We start from the raw sequence: 19,834 nt of genomic DNA, 5'->3' as shown, positions 1-19,834 counted from the left end.
ATGAGGGGTTAGTGACAGAAACATGGATAACTCATAGCCAGTGCCATCACCAAAAACCCACCCCAGCTTGGGAGCTGACCCAGGATTGCTGCATTCTTTGAGGTGCAAGCAGCTCAGTGAGTGGCAGGATCTCTTCAGCGGTCCCTGCTGCCCCTATAACTGTGAGGAGGGAGGGGCCTTGTGAATCTGGTAAGTTTCAGGGACTGTGTTATACTTGTGAACTGATTATTTCTGAGTCTTAATTAAGCTCCCTTCAGAATAAAAAGTTTCAATTCAGAGGAAATTACTATACAGCCACAGCATATATTGAAAAAAAGCAAGTGCCAGGTTCAGTGACCCTGTCTTAGTGGACTAAGACGGAGAGTGATGGAAGAGGACATCTGACATCCTCCTCTGGCTTCCACATGTGTGCTTATATGTATACATACACACACACACACACACACACACACACACACAAAGCATGCTCATGTGCACACATAACACACATAATTCTTCACTTAACATTGGTGTTTCATTGTATGATGAACTGACAGATGAACTTTGAAGCTTCGTAAGAAACTCTGCTTTCTCCAGCCCTGTCAGGGCCGAGAGCTCACAGACCCCTGACTCTCATGCAAGATGCACTGTATGGGGAAGAAATGGTAAATAATGGTATTTATCAGTCATGCATTACTTGTGTTTCCGAAGTAGTCCTGCACGACTGCTGACTGGACAGGGGAGGAGTTCTTTCCCTTTAGAAGTTGGGAAGCACTGGGTGTTCAACCAGTACTCTATATGAGTGCTACTATCTCACTCAGACCTTTCCGGTGATAGCATGGTATTTCTGTGTTTTTCTCAGTCAGACCACTAGAAAGTGTGTCATTTTGGGGCATCTTTCTCTCACTCAGGCTGTTGTCACCTGGGAGCTTCTCTGTACCATGGCTGGCAATGGAGTTTCCACCAACGTGAGAAAAGTAGACCAAGTCAGGCATGGTGGCAAATGTCTTTTATCCCTGCACTCTGGAGGTAGAAGCAGGCAAATCTCTGTGAGTTCAAGGCCAGCCTGGTCTACATAGTGAGTTCCAGACTAGCCAGGGCTTCATAGTGAGACTCTGTCTCAAAATCAACAAAAAAGTGTGTTGGGGGGGAAACAGCATATTGTGCTATTGTGCTGCTCATTTTGACAATATCATTTCTCCTATTGAAAATATGCTTACCATAATAATTTTAAAATATGAACATATAAAGGTCCATTTTGGACAAATATGTGACCTTCAGTCCCATTAACTTTCTAGAAAAATCCAAGCCTCTCTGAGGCTACTGTCTTTGGAAAACAATTTTTCACACCTCAGTAAGGCAAAGGTTTTGAGAAGCCAGGAAAAAGCAACTCAGACTAGACTTTAAAGTCACAAAAGGTACAACTAGAAATAACAGACTATTTACATTTGTGGGATTTACGTTTATGGAGATAGTGTGCACGTGTATTTCCAAGAACATGGTCTGGTGACATTCATTCTTGCCACTATCCAGCTCTTACTTACATTGCCTCACTGAGCAAGCTCCTACTCTGCCTGTTTTGCTCTTCAATCAACTCACCATGTTGCCTATTGCACTGTTGTTTACCCATTCCTCTGCCCTTTTATCAGTGTTCCAGAACTTTGGATGAAAACATCCTGCCTTGGCATGTTTGTTCTGGTATTGTCACTGTATCTCCATAGTTCCTAGGCTTCCTTGCTATCTCATCCTCTAAGCATTGTTTGACTTTGCTAAGGACCTTTGATAACATTCACCAGTATAGAAAACTGCCCTACAGGTCAATCTCCTCTCTTTCCAGGTCCTATAACACCTGCATGCCAGTGCACACATGTGAAGCATCCTGACTGCTGTTGCTATGGTCTTCATATCTGTCTCCCTTATTCCATCCTTTAGAAGCTAGAGACTGTTATGTTAGTATAGGCAAGGAAGTCAGGAGTTGGAAAAAGGTGCAGATTCTTGGAAAGACAGCTTCAAACTTTCAAATGCTAACATTTCCACAAATAATCCTCAAACTGCTTACCATGCTTAGCTAGAATTAAGCCAAAAAGTACCTTGGGGCTTTAAACTGACCACAAAGCTAAAGGGTAAACTGATGACAGTAAAAATGCAATTAGCCATTCCTTCCTGGCCCAAAGCTAACAAAAGCTTGGCTATAAACTATAAAGTAATTAAAGCTGATCAGCTCTCTCCTGTCTCAAAGACCCTTTCTGAGACTGGAAACACACAGAATAGCTTTTAAAAGACTGCAAAGTAAAAACTAACAGTAAGAGAATGTGATTAATTATTTCTTAGTTGGTCTGAGGTGAAGCCCAATTTTCACAACCAAGGCATGGGTCACTTGGACAGAACACTGATTTCATGCTCACCTCAATCAAAACCTCATCAGACAAACACTTGAGGTACCTGGTTCTTTGTTCTTTTCCAGTGTGCCCACCTGAAGTGAATCATTCTATTTCATTAAAGTCTTGTGAACCTTTTCTCTATAGTATGCTTCACTCTTTGGGAAGGTGTTTTAGGGAAGTCGTTTCTATACTTACGCTGCCTCATTCAAAGACTGAGGTAGTTTCCAGTTCTCCACAAAGCTTTCTAGAAATTCAGAGCAGAGCAAGTTGCCTTTTTGAACCTAATTTACACAGATCTTGTCCTCTTATTTTTTGTGTATGTGTGTTTTGTCTGCATGTTTGTAAGTGCACCAGTGTCATAAAATTCCTGCAGAGGTCAGAAGAGGGCTCAGATCCCCTGGAACTGGAGTTACACACATTCATTAGCCACCATGTGGGTTCTGGGAACCAAAACAAGTATCTCTGCAAATAAGAATGATTTTAGGAGACACACAGTGGAGAGGAAATAGGAAACTGAGAGCACTGGAGACCTAGACAGGCATCTCAACACCCCTTATCCAAGACTCCAAGAAGGACAAATGTCTGTGCTGGTTTTGTCATCTGTGAATTGGAAACAACTCCTACAAAGTAGAGACATTGCTGTCCTTAAAAGTGTTATGTAGGGCTAGGGGCATAGCTCAGTAATAGAGCATTTGCTTAGCATGTACAAGGCCTGGGGTTCAGTCCTCAGCACCACCAAAAACAAATTGTGGTTTGAGGTATACATGATGGGATTTGCCTTTAATCAAGCCCAATACTCAGAAGGCAGAGGTAGATGGAAGGCCAGCCTGGTCTACATAGATAGTTGCAAGTCACCTAGTGTTACACAGTGAGCTCCTGTCTCAAATATATATATGTGTGTGTCACAAGTATATATGTATGTTTGTGTATATATGTATGTATGTATGTATGTATGTATGTATGTATGTTTGTGTGCATGTGTGATCTGTATGCTGATCACTTAGTCCCATCAACAGCTCAATAGCTCAATTGATAACTGGAGCTTCTTGAAGAACCATGATCATATTTTCCTGACCTTCAACCTCTTAACTTCTGCCCTTTAAGCCAACTAGAAAGTCAGCACAGTGTTAACATTTTTAATGAAAAACATAGTAATCTCCCTGCTATTGAACTTTTGATTTTTTACTAATTGATTTCAGTAACAATGGCAATAGGTATTATCAGAAGTATGTCCCTCTGAATTTCAGCTAAAAACCTAGAATATATCCACTGGAAACTGATATAAGAAGAAAACTGCAAATTACAGAACTGGAAATTTAGTTAAGTAATATCAAAAATGTGTTTGGGGGCTAGAGAGAAGACTCAGTGGTTAAGAGCACTGACAGTTCTCACAGAGATACTGTGTTTGGTTCCCAGCCCCAACATGGTGGTTAGCAACTGTCCATAACTCCAGTTCAAGGGGATCCGACACCCTCTTCTGACCTCTGTTGGCATTTGCACAACACTAGTTGTTTTAGTCAGGGTTCTCCAAAGAAAGAGAACCTAACTCACAAGAACCTAACAGAACAGAACCTAACTCACAGAAGCTAACTCACAAGAGGTGAGTTAGGAGATTCAAATGGGTCTATCTCCATAATTGTTTCAAATAGTCTACACCACGGATTTTCAGTGCTCTCCATGCTATCTGAAGACTCTGAGTTGGAGAGCCAGCTCCAAATACCAACAAGCACATTAAAGAAATTCATAAATGCAGCAAGAAGTAAGTTTACAGAAGCCAAAACAAGCAATTGTTAGTCATTTTCTTAACAGATATATAGAAACCTTGATAGTAAGGCTCTTTCTGATTATTATTATTATTTTAGCATCTGTATTAGTCAGGGTTCTCCAAAGAAACAGAACCAGCAGAATGAATATATACGCATAGAGATTTATCAGCATAGTTCACAGGATAGAGTCCGAGTAGTCCAACGATGGCTGCACCACACTGGAGAGGCTGAGAATCCGTAGTTGCTCAGCCCACAAAACTGGATGTCTCAGTAGTCCCAATCTGGTGCTGAAGGTCTGACAAATTCCAAAAGATCAGCTAGTCTTCAGTCTAAAGCAGCAAGACAAACTCACCAGTGAGAGAGGAGGCAAGCAGCAGAAGCCTGGTGTTCTCCTCTGCCTTGGCCTTTTATATGGGCTGCCATCAGAAGGTAACACCCACATTTAGGGTGTGTCTTCCAGCTTCAGATGATCCAATCAAGAAAATCTCTTTCATTTCAGTTAATCCCAGATCCAGTCAAATTGACACCCAGGATTAGCCATCACAGTAGTACATTTACAAACATGCAGACAAAACACTAGTACATGTAAAAATAAATAAATCAAGACAATTAATGTGATTGTTACAGCATCCTCATGTACAGCCATATATATATATATATATATGTAAATTGACTAATTAGACACTCAAGAGAAAGGATTTGCATCAGATGTTGGGCTTCACTGTTATCTTCACTGCAAATCATATGGCACAGTATGCTGTGGAGAAAATTGTAAATGAAACTGTCTATACCACCAAGGCAATGAGAATGCAAATGCTCTGTGCTGCACAGCACTAAATCAGCAAAAATTCTGAACAGAGTTTGCATAAAGTTACCCATATCTATTCACTAGTTGGCGCCTCCTTCAAAAACTTTACATTGGTCCCAGCTAGGGAAGTGGGACCTATTAAAAAGGGACCTACAGCTCAGCCTATAAGATCACTAATTCACTGAATTGTCACTTAGTGAATTCTAAGTCACTGAAATGTACTATAGAAATTTATACTTCTTAGACACATTCATGTGTCTGAGAACATACCGAAACATATCAAACAAATATACCAAACATAGGTGTGGCCTTTGTGATTCAGGGGCACGTTGTAGAGTGTGAAGCTGGCCATAAACCCAAAGTGCAACACTTAGCATTGATGTGCCTGTCTAGGCAGAAGATGAGCTTTTGCAATCTGAGGCTGGGTTCCAACCCTGGCGCTGTACTTCATTACTCTACAATCTTAGTACAAATGAGGTAATGTTTGAAAGAATGAATCTGTTTCTCTGAAAGTATAAATTACAATCATGCCTCCCTTATCCTATTTCTGTGAGGACAGTGTGAGTTTGTTGTTGTTGTTGTTGTTGTTATTGTTGTCTTTTGGAGACAGAGTCTCCCTGTAGCCTCAATTGGCCTGGAACTCACTATGTAGACCAGGCTGGCCTCAACCTCACAGAGATCCTCCTGTTTCTGCCTCCCAAGTGATGGAATTAAATGCATGTGCCAACATGCCTGGCTGAGAGTGAGATCTTTGATTAGGACCTTACGCATAGTAAGTGCTTTACAAATGGGAGAACCAATCCTCACGACTCTTACTAAGGAGCGGTTCCTGGAGACAAGAGCAGAGCCTGGCTTTAGCAAGTTTTCCAGCAGCAAAAATCTTAAAACACACACAGGGACAGAAGCTATTCCAGTCCCAAGGACTTCACCAAAAAATTTCCCAGAGATTGGCAGTGAGAAAGAGGCAACCAAAGCACTTTTTCTGCAGTGGCATCTAAAATAAAGCAGAAGCTTGAAAGAATTACCTGCCTACAACTTGGCTTCATCAGCTTCTCTGGCTCTGTGGGTGGTACCAGTGTTAAAGGTACTGAGTAAAACATAATTAAAGTATCCAAAGATGTGGACCAGTGAACCCGAAGGCTGTGGTTAGATGTCCTGAGATACCTAACATATGATAAGATAAACACATTAGACAATGTACCATTCAAGGAAGCAAGGATGAAACCGGAAAAGGAACTACAGAGCCAAGACTTGCTAGGGTGAGTCCTGAGATATAAGTGGAACATCATCAGAAGGGCTTCATGTTGGTGACAGGTTTTTCTGTCCATGGCACAGCAGGTGTAAAGGTTCTTAAGGCAGACCTTAAGGGCCTTTTCAATGAAATAGAAATGGCATTATCAGTCTGTGCTGCCAACACGGTACTGTGCCTATTACCTTATCACACACCATGTGAGACACAGATAACCTTAGAATGGGTAGCTTTGGCACTTACTCGAAGAAATCAGCCAAGCAGGGAACATTGTACCTTGTTAGAACTCGCAAACCACAGTTAAAGATGGCTGAAAGAGTAGATTCCCAAAGGCCCACTGTATTATGGTCTTGTAATCTTCTTAACTGCACAGATGGGGAATGAGTAGAAAGTTAGAACTGTCCAGCTTAAAGGCCTCTTACTGTGAGGTGATCTGGAAGATTAACAGTTCCCCAGGCAGACAAAACCTACAAAACCGACATATTTCAAAGTAGAAAGTATAGCTGATAAAAAGCATCTTTTCTAAAGCACCATTTGGGGCTCAAGTCCAGTGCTGAGTGGTAGATAGTCTTTGTTTTATAAACCATGTGAGCTGCTATTTGTTAAGCAATGTGGCTAGGGCTAAGCTTGGGTGACATCAGCCCATGCCACAGAGGTCACTTTTGTTAGAGTACGGTATCAGAAGAATACAGGATATTTAACTGGGGAGCCAAATGGACACTTATTATTTTTGAGTCTATGTCTTACCTATAAAGGAAACCTTGAATATCCTTCTTAATTGGCCCTTTCTTCTCAGAACACCCCTTCCTTGCCTCTTCATGACTCAATAGTCTAATTATGTGCTACACCACAATGATCTCCAGTTGTGGAGGTTGAAAGTTGGCATTGTAGCAGTGTTAACAGGTGGGGCCTTGAGGAGGTGATCAGGTTGTCAAAGGTCAATGCCTTCTCCCAGGCCAGAGTTTTCTCAGTGGGGTGAGTTCTCACTTGGAGGTGCTAGGTTGCTTACTGTAAGAGCAGGTATGATAGAAGGTGTAAGGGGGCCTACTGTTTTCCTGCCTTATGAAGCAGCAGGAGACCCTCCATCATATGAGCTCCCAATCTTGGACTTCTAGCCTCTAGGACCGTGAGCTAAGCAAACTTGTTCCTTTCTGAATGACCCAGCTTTAGATCCTGTTACAAAAGCAAAATAACTAAGATGCTAAGTTTTTCCTGCCATGTCTGTGTCTTTGATTATCTGTGACCAGAGATGTCCAAACGCCCTGTTATTTTCCCTTCTCTACCTGATTACCCTGCACTGTTCAGTGTCCCTCATTCACTCCAGCTCTCATCCCCATCCACTCTCATGCTTTCCCTTTATCCATCCAGATTGGACACCTGCCCCTGCCCTCCCCTTGATCCTCTTCTTTGAATCACAGTCCCTCCTGAAAGCCTGTCTTCCCTTGCTGACCTGCCCATTGCTGTTCTCTGTTCCCACAGCTGCACAGAACTGGCGTGAGAGGACAGGCACTGCTCTGCTCTTTGCCCTACTTCAGAACTTTGATCTTCCTTCCTCTCTAATCTATATAGTTGCATGTCTCCTAATCACTATTTTAGTACACAGCAAGCCTTTTGTCACCCTCCACGCCTACTTCATCCCTGAACTCAGCACCTTGACCAAATCTGAAAACCTTGTGTCCCACCTGAGCATCTGACAGTCCCACCCATGTTTACATCTCATTCCACATCATTGTTGCAAGATAATCACTTCTCTTTTTAGGTCACTCCCTGTAAGGTCCCCTGTAAGGGACCTCTGTATCATATCCCTCCTCCCAAGGCTCAAGGATCATCTCAGAAGAAGGGGCAGAAAGATTGTAGGGACCATAAGCAGTGGATGACTATAGGAAACAGTGTTTTCGGGACACAACAGAACAATACACAGATGAACTTAGAGCAGTTGTGACGGGATGCACAAGACCTAAGCAAGTTCAAACCAGACAAAATTCCAGCATGAAGGAGGAATGGACAAGAAGCCTCACCCCTGTATTGGCAAGTGATTGCTGCTGAGATAGAAAGAGTCAGTTTTCTTTGAGGGTGTGATCCTGATAAGTTGTCCAGGCTCCAGGGAATGAACCAACACCCAAGAGTATTTGGATAACACAAATTGAATTTATTTTTTTTTAAAAAAAGAAAGAACATAAAGTTGGAGGTAGGTTGGATCTGAGAAGTGATGATGGGGAAGCAGTAAATATGATCAAAATACACTGTATGAAATTAACAAAGATATCATTGAAAAAATAAGAAACTAAACAGGAATGGAGAGCGAAGAGCACCATGGGGACCCAGCTGCCTTGACATATTTATGTATATGGACTGTCTGTCATCACTGTCCAGCCACTTGTTTCCACCCTTCCCAAGATCAATTGCAAGTTAACTTCTCCAATCTCCATAAACTCTTCCTCTCTTCATTCTCAACTTAAGACTTTTCTTTTACTTTCACTGGGGAAAAAATCTGCTGAGCATGGATTTATGTCCTACCACCACATAACAGACAACCTGCATCTGACCAGGGTATGCCACCTTGCTCCCTGCTATGCCACTTCTGCCTCTCTAAGCAAAGCTCTCCTCCCTCCTCCACACCTCCCATGTTGGCTTGTCTTCCAGAGCCCCAGCCCTCAAGCTTGTCAAGCACCATATGCAAACAGATAAGATCTCTTTCATTTGCAAGTTCAATCTTGCCCTTCCTCCATTAGTCCCATCAACATGCACCAGAGCTACAAGAGGTTTCTGAGAACACTTCATCCTACATTAAACTCCACCTTTGACATCCTTCTCTTTCTTCTGTTTCATATTTTAGAGGAAAATTGAATTCTCTGTACCTATGTGTATTTCCTCACTTCTGATGTTCTGTTGGAACTCTCTGAAGTTACTCTTTCTTGCCTAGTTCTACATAGAAGCTACTGTTATAAAAGTTAGAAATGACCTCAAAATCAAGTTCAGTTGTCAATCTTCCCAGCCTCTCTTAACCTCCTAGGAACATTGTGCCTCTTTCCCAGTCTCTCATTTCTGAAATCCCTTCTTCATATTGTTTCCAGACAGCATGCTTCCCTGGTTTTCCCTGCATCTCACTGACATTCCTTGGATACCCTCCTGCTTGATGTCTCTGTGTTGGAAAGAGAAGCATCTTAATTTCTACTCTTCTGTAACCACTCTCATCTCCTTTGAGGTTTCATGCAGATATGTGATTTTGCAATACTATTAATAAGCTATTTACTCTTACATTTACATTTGGACTACCTTCTTTGTTTAACTCCACTCTGAGGCAAATGCCTACTGGTCCAACTTGATCATATTAACACCTCCAACCAGCATTACCAAAACGATGTTCTAACCTGTTCACTATGCGGTCATCTACACCATTATTCATCTGATGACTTATGTGAAAAGGAAAAATCTGGAGTCTTTCCTTATCTCATTTTTTTACATATCATACTATATGTTCATCAGAAAATATAAACTCTGCCTATATCCTTTTCATTCTTTTGATCCAGAATAATTACAATGATCATCGTTTATCATATTGGAGATTGAAACTAAGACCTCATGTTAGGAAGTGTTCTACCTCTAAGCTTCTTCTTCTTCTTTATTCTGAGACAGGGTCTTAGTTAAGTTGCCCAGACTGGCCTTAAACTTCATGTCCTCATGCCTCAGCCTCCAAAGTAATCAAAATCACAGATGTGTACCATCAGACCCTGCTCACGATATATCTGTATTTATATCCTGACTAAATCCTTCTCAGCTCCTCCACTCCTGTTCTAAACCCCATCATTTCTTTCTGGGTTGATAGACTATTTAAAGTGCATGGGTTGTTTCCATTATCTTTATTAATAAAATATGTAGAGAGCATCATGCCCTTGCACAAATCTAACCATTGTCTTCCTGTGTTTAGAATAAAATCCCAAGATATTCCTGTACTTGGACTCCTGCCTTCTGCTCCAGTTTCATGGTCACAATGTTCCTTACCTCCTTTTTTTAATACTCTTTGTTCATGCCATACAAGCAAGCTCTTTCTCCTGACCTCTGCACCAATTTTCCTCCCCCTCAAGTCAGAAATATTCCTCTTCCAACGGCCGTGTGGATTCTGCTTCTTTTTATTTAGGTCTCTGACCAAGTACACCTCCTCTGAGAGGCTTGCTTTGGCCACCTGGTCATTAGGGATCTATTTTTATGCCTTATCTTTTAATCTGCTTTATACTCATTGTACTTAGACCTATATTATTCCTCCACTGGAACGTAGACTGCATGAAGGCAAGAAGTGTGTGGATTTACCACAGTGATATGGGCCTACAATGCCTTTCGAAGTTTGAAGTGTGCAGCAAATTTGTGGCATAAGCCAGTGAATGAAGGTTTATGGTTCAGTGGTTAAATTTTCCAGCTCAGATAGTCATGAACTATCTGGGTTGAATCTTTAATAGAAAAATAATAAATGACTAAATTCTACCTCAAGTTATTCTAGGACTTTTATACTCACCGATAGACTGAATAATTTCCATAGGTTTGGCTTCTTATTAGAATGTGACTGAAGAGAAATTCCAGTACATGTTGCAATTTTGGAGATGGTGATTCCAGTAGCAGAAGCCTCAGGCCTACATTTGAAACCCAACGGATTCCAGAGGAAGTATCAAAGTAATTCATAATGCAGACAAGAACACCCATGCTGGCATCTTTCATAAATTCTAAAAATGATTCATCTCTCATAATATAGTGGAAAACATCTACAATTATCTTATGTTGGCTCATTAGGTATACCTGTGTCTAGTTAAGCAAGAGAAGAACACTGGAAGGAGCAGATTTCATTTTTTAAAATATTTACTATTTTTATTTTACATGTAAAAGTGTATTCCCTGCATGGTGTAAGTGCACCTGTGCCCTGCAATGCCCTTAGAGGTCAGAAGAGAGCATCAGATCCCCTAAAACTGGAGCTACAGATGGTAGTTAGCCACCATGTGGGTGCTAGGAACTGAACCCAGGTCCTCTGCAAGAACAGACAGTGCTCTTAACCATTGAGCCATTTATTCAGCCAGGAGCAGATTTCTTGTATTATTTCTTTGAACCAGCAAGGAAAATGAATTAATTGAGGTCACACAACTGGTTTAAATTACACCACATTTTAAAAGAAGATTAAGCTATTTTGCTTTGACTATTTATTTTTAAATGTGAATTTATTAACTGAATTTCTGAGAATAAGAACTATATCATATTTTCCTCCTACCCAAAGTATTCAGGACATGTTTTTGGAGTGTGCTGATGAACTGTTTTAGAATGTAGCTCAGAAATTAAACTAGAAATTCAGAGAAACTTTTTAGAGGTTAGAGTGCCAATCCAAGTTAGCAGCAGACCAGGGAGAAGACAACTGCGCTCAAATGTCTCCCTTCTAAAAAGAATTCTTTAAAATTGTTAGTTTTTTTTTTCTTTTTTAACTTGTGTAAAATGTTATTTGCATTTCAAAATTTTATTGTGTGTGTAATCGTTTATAGGCAATATTTTCATAAGCACGGATTTCAATGTTTTCATGGGAAAGCAAATTATGTAAGACCCTGTCTTCTAGTCAGAGCGCATAGGTGATAGGATGAGTGGCCAACAATATGGATTATGGTTTGGTCAGAAAGACTTAAAACACAGTGAAGTGAAGCTCAGTGATGGGGAAATAAAACTACTCACTCTACTGAATGAAACCTGAATTTTCTATGTGCATTTTGGACTTATTTTATCTTGAATTTTACATCCCAACAGCATGTCTTTAAAGAAAGGAATATTTGAGAGGGAAGTTGGACATTTGAAAGGCTGTTTGATCTGTTTCTGCATGTGCAGACACCTATGTTTGATATATTTGTTTGATATATTTCTGTATGTTCTCGGACACGTGAATGTGTCCAAGTATAAATTTCTATAGTACCTTTCAGTGACTTAGAACTCATTGATCTAATAGGTTGAGCTGATAAAACTCGGTCTGGAACTGAGAAGGAAGACTCCTAACATAGAGTGTTAGACATGAACAGATCTGGGGTGGTGAGACACTCTATCCCACAACTTGGACAAGTCTTCTAGGCAATGCCTTTCAAAATCCTGGGGAAAAGCCATATTACATGTATAAAACACAGTGGTGAGCAGTGAGTTGGTAATGTCACAAACCTGTACATTTCTCACAAATACTTTTATTATTGAGCAAGTGGATTAATCTTATTAGATTTTTTTTCAATTAGACCCCTCAAGAAAATAATGCTCAATACCCATTATTTCTCCTCAAACTTGATCAAAATAATCAAATATATGGTAATGTTTTATGGCATCTAGCTTGCATCAATAGCTGCTGATTCACCTTCCCTGAGCAACCATCATGAAGAAAGAAGTTTCCCTTCTTACTCTTATGGGTAGTTTTAGATACTTATGCTCAGTCACTTAAAAAAAAAACTAAAGGAGAGTACTGTGACTGAAAAAGAATAGGCAGTCAACTGTGGTACCACAGGCCTGGGTCCTCATCAGTAAAGAGGCTGAAGCAGCAGGATCAAGTCCAGGACAGGCTTGGCTATACAAGACACTGCCATCTTTTCACAGAGCGGGGGGGGGGCGGATTAAAATAGAAAAATATTGTCCAAGGTTAGTAAAATTCTATTGGCATCTACTTTCCTTAAATAAAAGAATGAGTATAATAACTGAAATAATATGAATATGTGTCTTTATAATAATTATAATCATGAACAAATAAAATATATTATCAGAAGAGTTTTGCAGGCCACTCCTCAATATTGCCCAGACACTTCCAGATAAACTACAGGAACTATTCGGTGAACTTTTTATTGAGTCCTAACTCATGTGCTTAAATTCACCAAGAAGTCTGAGATGGTGATGCTGGCCACTATGCCAGACAAGAGTTAAATAACTGAGAATTCTGATGATTGACCTAGGAATTATATATAGCCTTGCTGTATTCACCAAACAATGAGTTTTTGTCCGTTGTTGATGTTATTGCTTAAAAATAATGTAATGAGCTGTTGATATGATGCTAGTATCTGCAGATAGGCATGAAGGACTTTCGGGAATGTGTGAGTCTCTGCACATTCTGCATATACATGTCTGTCACATGTGCTGTGAGAGAGGAGGCTGCCCCATTCTTCTTTATTCCCTGGTACAATCTGACCATGTGACAAGGTTCTTTCTCCAGGGGTCAAAATGAAATCACGAAAGATCTTCAGAGCTCTGTCAATACATGAAACCCCAAACAACAAATACAATAAGCATTGTCAACAGGAAAGGCCAACAAAGTCTGGGTTTGGATTTGGTTTTATGTGAAGGGAAACATATTCCCTTCAGTTTTAATAGTTTATAAGACATACAAATCACAATATATTGACTTGGTATCCACCTGTAAAGAGTCAAAAGAAGCTAAAGTTCTCTGATTCATCCTCTGTTCCATAGACATTTTGAAACAAGAGAAAAACTGAAATAGAAGAATATGGGAGAGAACACAGAAATGGTTTGAATGACTTCCAGTCCACATTAGACATCAGTGGGCATGTATTTTTTCCATCAAGATGGCTGACTGTAGGTCTCACCTCTGAGACTTTGCAAAGAAACTGGACACATAGGGTTTTTGCTTCCAGGGCTGATATAGAACAGTAAGGGTGTGTGTGAACATGTGTGAATGTGTGTGCTTTAGGTACACTTTATAAACACTGACACAGGACAGTTCTCTTCATCAGTAATAGTCTTTGGAACCCAATCATGCAGAGCAACAGGCAGATGCAAATTAGGTGTCACTGCAAGATGGACATGGCAAGGTGGACAGATGATGGTAGAGTAGGGCTGGGAGATGTATTTCTACTAGGATACTGGCCATTGGTCCCACATGACCAAAAGTTGTATATAATGGAGTCCATGTATAAAAGAAGCCTTCCAGTTCAGTCTGACTAACCAAAGAAATGAATCAAAGTGAGCAGACAGTTAAAGAACCATCTGGTGTAAAAGAAATAATGAAATCTTATATTTTAATCGCAAGGAAAAGAACTGATTTGATTATTTACATTGTAACTTCTTAGTTTGTTTTTACAGACTGCCTTATTTAATGATACGTGTGGAAATCGTTGTCTTCTTATAATTAAAAATGTGTGTGGCTACATGCACAGGGGAGGATGTTCAGGGAAGAAAATAATTTCTTCAGACCCAAAGAAGCTGGGATCAAAAATTCCCAGAGCAAATTTCCTCTACTCTCTGAAATATAAAAGATACCTTTTTCAGCAAAGCCAGCTGATAATACTCTTTACACAGCACAGTATTTTTTAGATGTAAATTCTTGTATGGTAAGAAAATGAAACAAATACATTTTGTATAACCTAGTTTCTGCAATGAATATTTAAAATTTATAAAATAAGTTTTATTAATCTTTTCCCCTGACAGATCATGAAAGGATTTATGCATTCTCATGCCTTCTATTAGTTTTATATTTTCAAGGCCAATTCTCTAATTTGCTGGTCAGCTGTTATCAGTATGGTTAGATATTTTTTTTTTTCTGATAGTGATAACAGACTGAGAGAAACTTTCCTACTCCTCAGCCATCAATTGGAAAAGTTTTCTCTAATGGCTAGGATGTGGCTAGGTACTGTCTTAGCTGTGGAATTCCCATGAAGCTCTGTCATTAGATTCTGAAGGATTAAATATTATTTTCAGTGTTTTAGTGTACAAGAAGCAATTGTATTATAAGGGCAATGATAAAATGAGTATATTGACTCACCAAACTCATTCCAAAATATCAAAGAAATAGCTAAAGTAATAGAAATTTAATTCTTCCTACACGGGGGTACATACCCATCTTTTCTACAGAATATCACAGAATACTTTAAGGACCACTGTATAATCAGTTGCCTGTAGAAGTGACAGAAGACACAGGTCCTTAGAGTGCCAACTTTCTATTACAAAGTAAGCCCAACCACATGCGGGGCCTTTACTTCTTCCAGAAACATAGTCCAGGTCACATAACAGTTCCCTGCCCCCAAAGTAAATGCACCCTTTGGAAGTACTGGCCACATAAAAGAAATCCTTGGTGTGTGTGTGTGTGTGTGTGTGTGTGTGTGTGTGTTTCTTTCTAAGAAAAGAAGATCCAATGAAGAACATAATACAGACTATGAATTTTACCACAACACAACCACCCCCTAAAAATAGGATTTGGGGACGTGAAGGGGGAACTTCTAAAGTGGTGATCTTCTTGTTCCGTCTCCAATCTGTCCTTTGATCACCTAGCAAAATCAGGCCCACATGAAACCAGAGACCAAATTCTCATCTCTAATTGTAAGTGCTATTTAAAATCCAAGGGAGGGGCTAGAGAGATGGCTCAGTGGTTAAGAGCATTGGCTGCTCTTGCAGGAGACCAATGTTTGATTCCCAGCACTGACATGGCAACAAACAACTCCAGGTTAGAGAATCTGATGCCGTCTTCTGGCCTCCATAGGCATTACATGCACAGATGCACTTACATACATGCAGGCAAAACACTCAAACACGTAACATTTTAAAAATAAATGAATAAAATTTAAAATCCAAGAAATTTGTTTCATCTTTTGTCTGTTGATAGGGAATTTCTGGCTAAAAGTTCCAGGCAGTCCCGTGGTGTGTGACAGGAGATGGATTTGTGGCACTTAGGAAAGCCTGCAGGAGAAGGAGGGGGAATGATCTCATTCCTCCCTGCTTTCATCTTAAAAGAACCAGCACTTCTGCAGAATGAGAGATAGTCTAAGTGTTCAGCACATCTAACAGGCTGTTGGAGTAACTCCTGTCTTTTGTTCTCATCTTGTTACTGATGAAATTCCTCTCCAGACTTATTTCTTTCAAGCAGTTGTCTGCTCTCTGCACTTAATCTTGTGTGATACAGACCAGGGGAGTGTGGAGGCCACAGATATAGGAGCAAAATACAAAGAGAGAAAAAAAGGGATATAGATGAGGGAGGAAAAGATGACAGAAAGAAAAGTGACAGAAAGCATGAGAACAAGCAGGCATTAATAAAATCAGCTTGTCTGCAACCTTAACCAAAAAGAATGGAAGCAACACACAGACTGTGCTATTCTTACTCTGGTGGATGAGCTGCCCTCTCTAAGACTGCTGTCTCCATTTTCAAACACCATATCCTGCAAGAAACCATGCCGTGCAAAACAATCTCAGGAATGGCCCCAATGTGGCATGATGGTGGTGGGGGAGCAGCTCCCTATTGACTCTATTGCTTGAAAGGAGACAGAGTTTCCCTGGAATTGTATTTAAGGCAGTTTCAGAGCTCTGGCATTGCTATCTTTTCCATTTCTGAAGGATTTCCACTTGCCAGGCCGATCACACTCATTCACTCATGTGTTTCACTTCTTCTTCAGGTGAAATATCACCACAGGGTAAGCACCGAAATGGCCAGAGTGCAGATAGTTGTGGTGGATACTTCACCCCCGGAAGTAAGAAGGGAAGACAGGCCTGACGTCTGTTATTGCTTAGAGGTCATACTGTGTTGCCTCGTAGATAACCGAGATGTTTCACCATGCCTCCTTAAGGTCTGAGGCAGCACCTTCTGTGGATTTAAGCTAATTTCAGATGATTTTGCTAAAACACACTAATGTTTCATGGCTTTTGGAGGAACTCACATTGCTCGTGCTAGTTAGAAGCAGCAATGATGGGCAGCTTTATTGCTCTCCTCTCTTCTGCAGTTCAACGTTCAGATGGTCAGCCCTTCTCAGATTATTCACATTTATGAAAATAAATCAATAAACAGGAAAGATCATTCATATTAGAAATCAGGGAAATTCCTGAGAGACAGTAATGCCCATAGAGATGCTTTTAAATGCTATCTTGTGCTTTGGGGATTTATGTTAATTAGTTTAACATAATTTATTACCAGAAGAGGTAATAAAATTTTGGTAGGGTATGTGCTTGGGAAGCAGTCCATACATTAAAACAAACCCCACAATCTGAAATGGGTCTAGGCAGGCTCAACTTCTTGAAAGAGATCAATCATATGGAGGCAATGCCACTCTGTTTCAGGTAAAGGTTTTTAACCACTGAATGTGTGCACAATGATCTGCCTAACACCTGCCCTTCTCTCCAGCACCTTACTCTCTTGACATGTAATTTGGAAATGACAAATGCGTCTAATCTTTAAAGCATGGATACAGATGTCTCCAAGTATCTAGCTGGTGATTTCCTTTTGGTCTCACTCCACACTGCAGGCATGTGCTCTACTCTCTGCTACCTCTTCATTGTCAGAGAAAACACCCCCAGCTTTTACCCACACATTCTTTCTGAAGACCAAACTACTGAGTGTCTGAAACCTATTGCTACCTCCCCCCACCACACACACTGTATGTAAGCATCACATATGTTCTTTCTACAAATTGGTATACAGGTGCCATTTAATCAGTTCAAATTTGGAAGCTACATCTTCAAGGGTCCAAGAGCTCACTCCCCCATATTTTCCCCATTTACATATTTTCTTATAAGACATACAGCTTAATCAATTAACAAACTAAACAGCTTATATACTGGCAATATATTACAGATAGGTTTATGTCAGAGTAATAGATCACATGAAATGGACCATGTGGTACCCCAATGCATGGTGTCTTGGTAGAGCCCCGAGGACACTGACAGGAGCATCTCTAAGTAAGTAGTGCTGTGTGAATACAGACACATGCGGATCTGTATCTACATCCATCTGACTAGGCCAAAAGGAGCAGGTAGATGCGAGATAGAGACACACACATGCTGGATGGGGCCACTGCACACCTTGTCATGCCATTTGAAAGGGCAGTTACAGGTTGCTGGTTTTGCAGCCATTTAAATTACACCTATGGAAAAGGCTTCTCTAATTGTGTTTGATTTGTTTTTTGTAGTAAGCATTGTTGGGAGGAGACCAAAGCAAGAGCAACTAGAAGTTAAATATACATTTCAGCTCAGCTGCAGTACAGAAGTTTGGAGAAGAAGCAGGCAGGAAGATTTATCTCAATTTTAGGTTGGATTCTCTCTCTTGCTATTTTCTTGACATTGCGTGTCTGCATTTGTGCACGTGTGTGTGTCTCTTTGTGTGTGCTCTGTGTACTGTATGTGTGCATGTGCATGTGTGCGTGTGTGTTCTATCACATCATCTCCTGAAGAACGCTGGGTTTCGCAGGCAGGCGGCTAGTCACCTGCAACAACCCAGCGGTCCCGCTGAGGCTTCCAGGCTGCTGTCAGTGTCAGATGCCAGGGTCTGGTCGGTGGACATAGAAGAGATGTCATTGACAGACGAGGATGGAGGGAGACTCTCACTGCTGTTCACTGCTGCACCTGTGCTAAGAAAATGAAGATCAACATGACTAAATCTGGAACCAGACCATCAGTATGCTGTTCAGAGTGCATGGATGGGGAAATGTTTACCATTCATTCTGCAAACCTTCAGAGAACTGATACAGAAAACTGAATTTGATGGTGAAAATCAGGACAAAATGATTAGAGTCCCTGTCTCATGTTATTCAGTCATGTCTCTGTATTAGAAATCATGTGCACCTGCTTTAAAAAAATTAACATCCAGTCACACTGCCCTCCAACCACATGGATGTTGTAATATAATTGGTCTCGGGTGAACACAAGGCAATTACATCCTTAAATGAAACCACAGAGACGGTAGAGTTATTCAGGGATAGAGGACCACTGGTTTATGGAAAAGAGAGATGCATAAAAATCCTCTGGTGTAGCAGTCTGATCCTGATTGTTTTCAATGGAGGAAGTAAAACAAACACACACAAAGGTCTTCGCCCAGAAATAGGGGCAAAAGTAAAGTCCAGAAATTTGAATTATTTGGATACTACAGTTCCGGGAAAAGGAAAGTATGTAAAATACATAGTATTATATAACCTTTAATATGTTATCAAATTTAAAATCTGTAAAGAGGACTTTTGATGACAATTAACAAAGAGGAAAAAATAGAGGAGGCAGAGCACATCCTTCGATTATACATTAGCTTTCCAACAGATTTTCTTGCCTAGAATCTGAAAATCACTCTGAGTTATTAATTTGGAAACTTCTTTCATTCTTCTATTTGGAATTATAAAGGCTTTGAAATTCCAAGAAGTAATTTGCTCAGTAAAGACCTGCTGTGTTGCAATAGTTTTGAGAACAACCAAGAAAAGATGAGACAACGGCCCTGGAAAATAGAATCAAACCATAGCAGCTCGGAAAGGGTCCATTTACTTTTGCCTTCTCTATGTTCTTTAACCTAAGTGATCTATTAACAAAATGTATGGTTGTAAAATGGGTTGCTAGTTAAGATATATCTAGCTCAATCCATAAACAAAATAAAAGACTAAGAATTCCCATGGATCATGGGACCCCTGAGGAACAGATCCTCAAACGACCTCAAGAGTGAAAACAAATCAGTTTATCTGGTCCAATGGTATGTCCTTAAACACCCAAAAGGGAAGTATAACCAAAGATTAAAGGGGCCAATATAATTTCATAAGAGCACACATATATATAACTGAAAGTTACTTGACAAACAGCAAAGCCAGACAGGCGATACCTTCAGTCGAGTTCTTGGCCAGGATAGATAAAGGCTCTTCCAGACAGTAACCCAACATACTACTGGAAAAATGAACAGCAGACCCCAATTCTA

The 19,834-nt window shown here is 40.3% G+C and overlaps 1 protein-coding gene across 5 annotated transcripts in view; it reads right to left on the bottom strand.

Annotated features, from left to right (window-relative positions):
* Nucleotides 1–13,497: 13,497 nt before the first annotated feature.
* Mapk10 (mitogen-activated protein kinase 10) overlaps nucleotides 13,498–19,834 on the bottom strand; it is a 301,950-nt gene continuing 295,613 nt past the window's right edge. Inside the window, exon 16 of one of the 5 annotated variants that reach the window (XM_008851755.3) lies at nucleotides 13,498–18,515. In XM_008851755.3, coding sequence (XP_008849977.1) covers nucleotides 18,499–18,515 — 17 coding nt within the window. In that variant the 3' untranslated portion in view covers nucleotides 13,498–18,498. The remainder of the gene's footprint in view (nucleotides 18,516–19,834) is intronic. The other 4 variants (XM_008851753.2, XM_008851754.2, XM_008851756.3 and 1 more) reach the window with 4 other exon arrangements.

The sequence above is a fragment of the Nannospalax galili genome, unplaced genomic scaffold (genome assembly GCF_000622305.1).
Source record: "Nannospalax galili isolate Female #2095 unplaced genomic scaffold, S.galili_v1.0 scaffold405, whole genome shotgun sequence".
Classification (NCBI taxonomy): domain Eukaryota; kingdom Metazoa; phylum Chordata; class Mammalia; order Rodentia; family Spalacidae; genus Nannospalax; species Nannospalax galili.
Note: the sequence above shows the minus strand (reverse complement) of the source record. Positions and strands in the feature narration are given on the sequence as shown.